The sequence below is a fragment of the Fistularia commersonii genome, chromosome 12 (assembly GCF_037954325.1).
Source record: "Fistularia commersonii isolate RoL2024-O1a breed Wild chromosome 12, RoL_Fcom_v1.0, whole genome shotgun sequence".
Taxonomy (NCBI): Eukaryota; Metazoa; Chordata; class Actinopteri; order Syngnathiformes; family Fistulariidae; genus Fistularia; species Fistularia commersonii.
This window is the reverse complement of record NC_141295.1, coordinates 9,498,151-9,507,278: the sequence shown is the minus strand read 5'-3', so window position 1 is coordinate 9,507,278 and position 9,128 is coordinate 9,498,151. Positions and strand designations below refer to the sequence as shown.

General features: G+C 44.1%; 2 protein-coding genes across 8 annotated transcripts in view; one reads left to right on the top strand and one right to left on the bottom strand.

The window, feature by feature from the left end:
- Nucleotides 1-1,143: 1,143 nt before the first annotated feature.
- On the top strand, nt 1,144-8,606 carry fbxo10 (F-box protein 10). 5 transcript variants are annotated; one of them, XR_015106946.1, is made up of 12 exons: nt 1,144-1,898; nt 2,206-2,835; nt 3,107-3,937; nt 4,103-4,252; nt 4,769-4,905; nt 5,359-5,429; nt 5,554-5,706; nt 5,808-6,155; nt 6,254-6,564; nt 7,128-7,163; nt 7,271-7,458; nt 7,612-8,606. XR_015106946.1 is itself a non-coding variant. In XM_086156898.1 (11 exons), exons 1-11 carry the CDS (start codon nt 1,881-1,883, stop codon nt 7,790-7,792), a joined length of 3,018 nt encoding a protein of 1,005 aa, XP_086013024.1. In that variant the 5' UTR covers nt 1,341-1,880; the 3' UTR covers nt 7,793-8,606. The 5 variants fall into 5 exon arrangements, 1 of the variants encoding a protein (XP_086013024.1); XR_015106947.1 differs by lacking the exon at nt 7,612-8,606 and having other exon boundaries at nt 7,128-7,200; nt 7,271-7,408; XM_086156898.1 differs by lacking the exon at nt 7,128-7,163 and having other exon boundaries at nt 1,341-1,898.
- polr1e (RNA polymerase I subunit E) overlaps nt 7,928-9,128 on the bottom strand; it is a 9,824-nt gene continuing 8,623 nt past the window's right edge. For all 3 annotated transcript variants that reach the window (XM_086156903.1, XM_086156905.1, XM_086156904.1), the window contains exon 13: nt 7,928-8,820. In XM_086156903.1, coding sequence (XP_086013029.1) covers nt 8,661-8,820 — 160 coding nt within the window. In that variant the 3' untranslated portion in view covers nt 7,928-8,660. The remainder of the gene's footprint in view (nt 8,821-9,128) is intronic.

Below are 9,128 nucleotides of genomic sequence, written 5' to 3'. Positions count from 1 at the left end.
TAATGCTTACTGTATTCTACCCCTGTGGCACAGATCTGAGTCAATGAAATGCCTGCTACCCTTATGCCTAAATTAGCTGAGATCCTCTTTTTCTTCTTTCAGCTGCTTCCTCCATCTAATCCTATTTTCTATATCCTCCTCACTCACACCTACTAACTTCATTTCCTCTTCTACACCATCCATAAATCTCCTCTTTGCTCTTCCTCTATGCCTCCTACCTGGCAGTTCCAACTACAGCATCCTTCTACCAATATATTCACTATTCCCCATCTTTACATGCCCAAACCATCTCAGTCTGACTTTATCTCCCTGTCCATCTGATGAACTCATTCCTGACTCCATCCATCCACATCACTACCAAATACAACCTCAACATCTTCCTCTCTGCTACCTCTGCATTTTGTTTTTTCCCCACATTACCACTGTCTCTGAACTACACGGCATACCTCCACCTCTCTAGATTTTCTGATATAACATCATATTTACTGTACTCTACCCCTGTCCCCAGAGTCACAACCATACATGGAAGAGCAGCTTTTTAGGTTTTATGCTCCACGGATCTGGAACAAATCATCAGGAAAATTCAAATTCCCAGAAAACTGCAGTTATGCTGAAACTGTTAGGTCCTTCGAATGAAGGTTAAAGACTCATCTGGTACAGCTGCCAATTAGATGACGAGATGACTAACTGAAACCAGCACTGCAGTCCAGCTTTAACTGTCTTATCTTATTATATATTTTAATTATCATATGAACTAATAACAGTGCACTGTGCCTTTTTAAGGGCGGCACCATAGCACAGTGATTAGTGCTTCGGCCTCACAGCACGAAGGTCCCATTCGGAGTTTGCATGTTCTCCCTGTCTCTGCATGGGTTTCCTCTGGGTGTTTTGATTTCCTCCCAGAGTCCAAAAACATGCAGCACGTTAACTGGAAAAAAATTGGGAAAATTCTCCCGAAATAATGAGAGAGTGTGAAAGTGAATCGTTGTCTTTGGCTCTGCGATTGACTGGCATCCAGTCCAGGTTGTACCCTACCTCTTGCCCAATGACAGCTGGGATAGGCTCCAGCATCCCCCGCCACCCTGAGTGCAGGATAAGTGGCAGAAGATGGATGAATGTGCCTTTTTTTAACTTGAGCTGATTTAGAATTTTAAGCACACAGTATTTCCTCCACATTTTATTTCTGTGTTTCTTCTCTTTCATCGTCATTTTAATGTATTTGTTTTCATCAGCGATTAAGATATTGAGGTTCTCTTTGGGAGTGATGAGGATGGATAAGATCGGGAATTAGTCCAACACGGGACAGCACATGTTAGATGTTTTGGAGATATGGTCAGAGAAGCCAAACTGAGAAAAGAAAGTGAATATGTTGGTAGAAGAGGAAGACAAAAATGAAGATTTATGGATGTTGAAGGATGTTTAGTTGTTTGTATTCTGTGAAGCACTTTGTGTTGCCTTGTTGCTGACAGGAGCCATACAAATAAACTCGCCTTATCATGTGGCACAGATTTTTGCATGTGAAATAATAATTATCAGAATATTTTTAAGTCATTTATCCTTCACCCATCCAGACTTTACCCCCCCTCCCACTCCCCCGCCGCCGGGGAGCGGAAGAAGGAACAGCCACATTGTTGTCCGCTTCTTTTTGTGCCGTAAACTAGAAGCGAGCGTATACTAAACCCAGAAACACTCGCAGCGGACAGATTTACGAGGCAGGACTTAAAACGGGGACTATGAATGGACTATACCGAAGTCTGGGAAAGAAAAGAAGCGGGCGGGGGGGAAAGAAGACGGAGTAGGTGAAAGCGGTTGTCGCAGATATGAAGATAAGTAGCCGGCCCGAGCGGAGAGTCATGTTGCTTACATGACCGAGGCTAACTATGGCAACCCGGGGGAAGGTGAGCCTGTACTTACTGATATGATGCTACGTGCTAGCGTTATTGGAAAAATAATGTACCCTTAACCGCCGTTAGCTAGCATATCGAACCTATTAATCGATAACAGCTCCTCTAACATACACAGCCGCGGGTATTTAAAACTAGTTATTTTGTGTGTCTACCCCCAAACCCTTAAATTGTCAAGTTCGTAAAGCTAACCACAGCGCCATGTCATTTCGTCACTAAGCTCTCCATAATGCAGGTATATTATTGTTGTCGTTGTGTAACGGTTTCGTGTTACCTGACGTGTCGGACCGATTGTTTCCAGGTGCCCCTCCCTTCACGTTGCTCTCCCGCCGGGGGCTCTGCTGCTATGGACCTGGGCATCCTCCCCGTGGAGCTGTGGAGGGTGATCCTGGCCTATCTCCCTCTACCCGACCTGGGCCGCTGCTGCCAGGTGTGTCGTGCGTGGCGGGAGCTCGTCCTCTCCCTAGATAACACCCGATGGAGAGAGCTCTGCCTGGGCTGCCCCGAATGCAGGCACCCCAACTGGCCCAGCCAACCCCACCTGGAGCCCCCATCCTGGAGAGAGGCCCTGAAGCAGCACGCCATTGCCACCCGCACCTGGACTCAAAACGGCCCAGAGCACCAGTCCTCCGCCTGTCTCCTCTTTTTCAGGCGCAGAAAAGACCGCAGGGTTTGGCACGTTGGGCCGGGTTGTGAGTTCGAAACCCTTCGAGGAGCCCTGGCAGTGGCGGGGCCCTACGACCGTTTGGTTTTCCACCCGGGAGTGTATGAAGAGCAAGCCGAAGTGATGATCAAGGTCCCCGTGGAGATGGTGGGGCTGGGGAGGCTGGGCGAAGTGGCGCTCCTGGTGTGCATGGAGCAGCAGTGCCCCACTGCCAGGCTGTGTAACTTGGTCTTCATGCCACCCTGGTTCTCCACAGTTGTCTACAAGGTGACATACAAACCCGAATGCTCCTCTGATTTTTGTCTTTCATTTACGTTTTCCCATTAAAACATTCCACTCGTGGATTTATACATCTCTCCTGTTATAGACTATGTCATGTTAGGTGGAAGATTGTTTCGGGCCTTGGTATTCATGTCGTAAAAAAGGTTAAATAGTGAAAGAAGTGAATGCAAAATATCTTGACGTGGAATTTTTGCCAACTCTTATCCCTATGTGTTAGACCGACTGTCTAATCTCTTGTGTGTTTGATTTCATTTAGACATCTTGGGGTCATGTTCAACTAGATAACTGCAACTTTGAGGGGGCTCAGCTGCAAGTCCGCGGCCCAGGAACCTGCCAGGCTCGCTTTTGCTCCTTCTCAAAGGGCAGCTCCGCCCACCTGCTCGGGGTTACTTTGAGTCTATTGGACAGCTGTGACTTCTCAGGAAGCGATACAGCTTCTGTGACTGTGGAAGGTCCACCGGTGTCAGAGAGGAACTGGGCCTGTAAATATTTGGCTGCCCTGGCCAGAACCTTCTCATCATATGGTTTATCTGGAAACGTTAACAACTTTTACAAAGGCCTCCCGGCCCATTCAACTGGCGGACCACAACCTCCTGCCACTGATATCAAAAAGGGTCACATAAATATAGAAGACTGGCAGAAAAAGGACAAAACGAAGGAAACGTGTCAGGGCACAGTAATCGAAGACGGTTGGAGTGATGGCGAGCACAGTGATAGGGAAGAGGAAAATCACGAGGGGGAGAAAACTCACGCCACGAAAAATCCGTATACGCTGGATTACAAAATTCCATGTGACCATCATGGCTTGTCCCATTTACTCAAGCCCCAACCAGATGGCTCCATGTCACTGGCCTCCTCCCCCGATCCACCATCTATGACCCCTGAACCCCTCAACCTTCAGCAAGAACTAGACCGAGACCCAGAGGCACAGATGTTGGCAGCATCCATCCTTGGCTGTATCGTCAGGCGCTGCCTCATCCGGGAGGGGAAGGGCGGTGTACATTTGTCTAATTATGGACATGCACGACTTGAGGACAATGTTTTCCGTGGCCTGAATTACGCTGTTCGATGCATTCAGAACTCAACAGTAAATATGATCTCTCTGTCCATGAGTGTGTTTCAATACATTTTAATGACTATCATAGGTAGCAATGCTTTTTTTTTTAGTAATTGAAGAAGTAGTCAAGATTGTAAGTAATGAAGCATTGCTTTCCAATTTGAACAATGCCCAAGTTCTCTCTCTCGCCCTCAGATAGTGATGCTGAGAAACGAGGTGTGTGACTGCAGAGCATCGGGGGTGTTTCTTCGTCTCTCGGTTCAGGGCCTCATTGCCGAAAACAACATTCACTCAAATGGGGAGGCAGGGCTCGACATCCGGAAAGGGGCAAACCCCATCATTGTGGTAGGTGCTCTTAACACTCACACAAGTGTGAGTACTTAAGGAAAATCGAAATGTTTTATCTTCATGGACAAGTTTTCCTGTAGCCTCATGCTAATTTAAGATTATTAAGTTATGATTCTAAGCAATATTTGATGCCACATTGTTAATATTGACATCTGCAAGAACTGCAGTATGATTGTAAATACTCAGTTCAGACTCCAAAACTTTTAATTATGCTAATATTTTAACTACTTACTTTATTCAGTCGAGAGCAGAAAAATAAGTAGAAAATATAGTTTAGTTTGAACTTATTTACTTGATTTCACTCACATTATTAATTTGACCCAAATTTTAAATTCTACTGTTTATCACATGAAATTGGAATACTCAGTTTCTGAGTATTGGAAAGACTGGGGTATAGAGTTTGAAAACTGTCAAAGGGGTAAGACTGTCTTAAAGAAGCCACGTATTTTAATGTATGCCTTGATGTAAGTGTTAGTCACAACAGTTTTTTTAAGCTTTTCTTTCATTTTGCAGTGTAATAAAATACATAGCGGTTTGCGCTCTGGGATTGTTGTCCTTGGCAATGGAAAAGGTTCAATTCGGAGCAACCAAATCTATAATAACAAGGAAGCAGGCGTGTATATTCTGTTCAGCGGGAATCCTGTGGTCAGGTACGTGGAGTGTCAGCACCGTCTCAGCTGATCAGCACATTTTGTCCTCATTTTCCTGCAACATATAATTATCTCTCCAGAGATGTGAATTCTTGAATTCTTTGCTCGTCGTTTTCTCCCATTCTTTAAAAGCCAAACCACATGAATTCTTAGTTTTTAAGTGGCCACAATCAGATGGAATTCAAAACAAAAAGAAAAGGTTTCTGTTTGGGGACGATTTAGAACCTTTAGAATCCCAATCCTGTCCCAAACCTAAGAGAAAAGTTCAGCTCGATTGAGAGCTTTTATTCAGCATTTATTTAAACTTTTTATGATGTCACCATTAAAATAAAACTTTTGGATTTTTGTGGTTGTTAAATCGATTGCAGCAACTTGAAACTTTCAGGATTACAATAGGTGTGTAATATTAGTCATACTTTTTTTCTATTCAATGATCCCTCATTCTCTCTTTAGTTGGAATCAGATCTTTCAAGGGCAGGCAGCGGGGATTGCCATAAATGAGAATGGCAGAGGGTTGATAACAGGTGGGTCCGTCCCTCTTGCTCATCCACTTTTTCCCATCAGCACACAAAAAGTCCCTCAGCTAATGTACCATATGCAGATTTTACAAGAACCTTTTATGATCTGATAAATACCTTTTGTCTATAGAGAATGTTATTAGAGAGAACCAATGGGGGGGAGTGGACATTCGCAGAGGTGGAGACCCCATCCTAAGAAACAACTACATCTGTCATGGCTACTCTGACGGCGTGGTAGTGGGAGAAAGAGGGCGTGGACTTATCGAAGGAAACCATGTCTACTGTACGTCATTTCAGCATGAAAATGTTTGCTTCCTGACTTAAACATCCAAAAGCCTTTCCAACATCTTTATGATCAGGTTATTCATCCTCTTATCAATTTAGGCAACAAAGGATGTGGCGTGTGGGTTATGTCATCCAGCCTTCCCCAGCTGCTTGGAAACAACATAACTCATAATTGTATGTATGGACTGGCAGTGTTCTGCAGGAAGGACCCGGAGATTATTGCATCCAGGGAGAGGAATTGGCTGGGACAAGATGGGGTGGGAGGGGATGGAGGCAGTGAAAGGAGGGAGGGAGAGGGTGAGGAAAGAGAAGAACAGGAAAACCACAACGAAGAAGGGGAGCTGTTTGCATGGGAGAGTGACCTGGACAGCGAGGATGATCGCCACTCAGCCCGACGCTCCATCAGTGTGGCCCTGGTGGAGGGCAATTGCATGAGCTACAATGGAGGTACTAGAGTAACACTTAAGATTGAAATAAAATCACACCAAATGACCCCTCATCTTTTAAATCTTTTAAACCTTGCGTGTGTTTCTCCCTTTCTGTAGCAGTCGGTTTATACGTGAAGAGCAGTGAGCCGCTCAACGTTTTTGCCAACCTCGTCAACAGTAACCGGGGCATTGGCATTGCAGTCCTTCAGAGCAACCAGCTAACCCGGCTGGTCACAAATTGCATCCTTGAAAACGGAAGAGGTGGCGTTGCAGTGGAAAAGGACTGCCGCGTGGAGCTGCGTGGTAACGGTATATACGAGAACAGTGGCAATGGCATCACCTTCATTGGGAATGGGCAGATTGTTGAGAATGATGTGGTCGGAAACTCTGGATATGGGATCCAGGTATCTGGAGGTGCCGATATAAAGGTGAGATATGAACACTTTATTCCTAAGAAAAAAATACTGCACAACCATCTCAACTCTTCATATCAGTCTTTGTATGCAGACTACTGCTGTCTTAAGTATTCAGGACAATATAATCTATTCATTTATCTTGATATATTTCTTAAATATTTACTTTGCATTTATCTAGTGATAATGTGACTGAAGCCCAAGTATCTTTGTTCTTCAGCACATACTGTTTTCGGACAAAGGTGCGTCCTGTTTATGCATGTGTCATCCATTCTTCCAGCTCTGCCTGATGAAAGCTGAGTAGGGAATATCTTATGAACAGATGTAGCGCCAATACCCACATTAGTTCATTTGAGAGACCGAGTCATTAAAACTTTCAGATTTCAGGTTCAGTAAATGTTTCAGGGCCCAGCACTAGCTTTTTGCAGTGTTTCAGGTGTGCTATATATTTATATAAAATAAGTCAAAGGCACCTTGTTCTAGAGTGAATGAAATCACTTTAAAGATTGTATATTGTCAAAATGATTTAGAGATTTAAAAAAATTGTGACCGGTAAAATGCAGAATTATATCGTGCAGGTCTGCTGTCACTGCTAGCACTCCCAGGAAACCGAGGTGATTGGAAGATTCAGTGAATGGACAAAATGGCAAGGTTGGATTTTCAGTGACAGTCATGTTTTTAATCATAGCCATCACCCCTTTTTTTTTTTCCTCATGTGTAGGTGCTGCGTAACCGTGTCCAGCCAGCACAGGGTTGTGGTATAGCTGTGCTGGGGCTAGTAAAAGGAGTCGTTCGTGACAATCTCTTATTCCAGGGTCATCCCAGAAACAAAAAGAACCTATTACATATGGATCCGGACAATGAGAGCTGCGCGTTACGCAACAACAGTATTCTAAGGCATAATAACAGGTAACTAAGCAACAAGCAGAATGTGCCTTAGGTTTCTGTTTGGCTTGGTAATGTCCACGCAGTTTAATTTTCCACCTAGTTGTCATTTGGTGTGCCCCAGATTTTTTGTGTTTGTTAGAAAAATTGACAGTAATGTCAATGTGCATTTTACAGCTGTACACCTTGTCCCCCCTGGATTTTGGAGCATCCTCCCCCTCGTCCAGTGGCCAGCTCACAGCCCGGTCTTTCCTCCTCCCAATATCCTTCTCGACTGGGCATTTCTGTGACGACCAGAATCAGTGCAACCGTGGAGAATGGTTGTCACAGCGGCAGTATGTTCTGCTCCATTCTATAAAAACCTAGCCAGAATTCATCAATTTGATCATTTGAGGAAAAAGAGTGAAACTGGAAACCTCTGCCCCCACCCCCCGCCTTCCACCCAGAAGGCCTTCTGAAATTATGCAGTGTGGGAAGAATCCAAAAAAATCAGTTTTGTTCATCTGCAATCGGTGAAATGCCAACGCTTTTACTGAATAAATTTCATCAGTGGACAAGTTATCGATGCATTATCATCACTCTACATCTTGAACCATGTCTACACGAAGATTTCATGTTTTTCTTCATACCCGTGTATAGAGCAGTAGACTTCCTGCTTTGTCTGTCCGCTTCAGAGAAACTTGTTGGAAAACGAACACAGATCCAAAGGACTCGAAAAACAAAAGATGCTGTGCCTTCTTTGACTTTTTCCTTTTAAACAAGGACCCCAAAAGGAGATATGATATTGTGAGGTGTGTATATGCAAAAAAAAAAAAAAAAAAACATGAAAAAGCCAAACTCAAGCTTCTGCCTCTTGCACAGAGCTGTTCCCATTTCCTCCTGAATCTGTGTCCTTGTGTCATTTTCCTTTTATGAGGAAGAATCCTCATTCCAACAGACTCACTGGGTAATGGTCAGCGTGGAAGGAGAGATGTTCAGTGTGCAATATGTGACGTCTACAAATGTGCCTATACGTTTTAAATGTCGAAGCTAGATGTTCTTGTCATCTAGAATTTGTTTACATTTCATGACTTTGCTTCTTTGTATCTTTCACCGCAAGAACTGAATATGTACAATTCCAAATTTAACTATTTGTTTACCAAATGCATTAATAAACCATTCATATTTGTGTATTTCTGAGTGTATAGCCTTCTTTATTTGACATCCGTCCTCCCTCCAGTCAGTCCTCAGTGCATTTTCTTGCGTTTGCGGCGCTCTATCAACTGGTCATATTTGACCAGGGGCAGAACCAGCGAGACGTGCCGGTGTTCTGGTCCGTCCTCAGGGCTCTTCCGGCGGGTTGTTTTATCCAAAGTGAGCCCCATTGATTTTGCTACTTCAATCACCCTAAAGGAGAAACATATTAACCAATGCAAACAGATTGATAGGATTCTCCTACCGTGACTTCACTCCAGAGAGGATAATGGGGGGGTTGATTTCAGACAAAACATTGATTTTTTTTTTTTTAAAGGCGTCTTGCCTAACTTTAAACAAAAATTCTAGCGACCCACCAGATTTCCTTGGCTTCCCCAACAATTTACGAATTCCCACACGAACCCCATTCAACTCAGCAGAAAGTGGAGAAAGGGCCACCTCTGTTGTTACAATCTAAAAATACAGGAAAGCTTCCCACTGTCTTTGAACTGAAGGACCCC

What these genes read in the sequence shown, in the direction of transcription:
- fbxo10 (XM_086156898.1), top strand. An exon ending in TTGCATGAGCTACAATGGAG is followed by an intron (nt 6,156 to 6,253) that starts GTACTAGAGTAA and finishes CCCTTTCTGTAG; the next exon opens with CAGTCGGTTTATACGTGAAG. An exon ending in ATTCTAAGGCATAATAACAG is followed by an intron (nt 7,459 to 7,611) that starts GTAACTAAGCAA and finishes TGCATTTTACAG; the next exon opens with CTGTACACCTTGTCCCCCCT.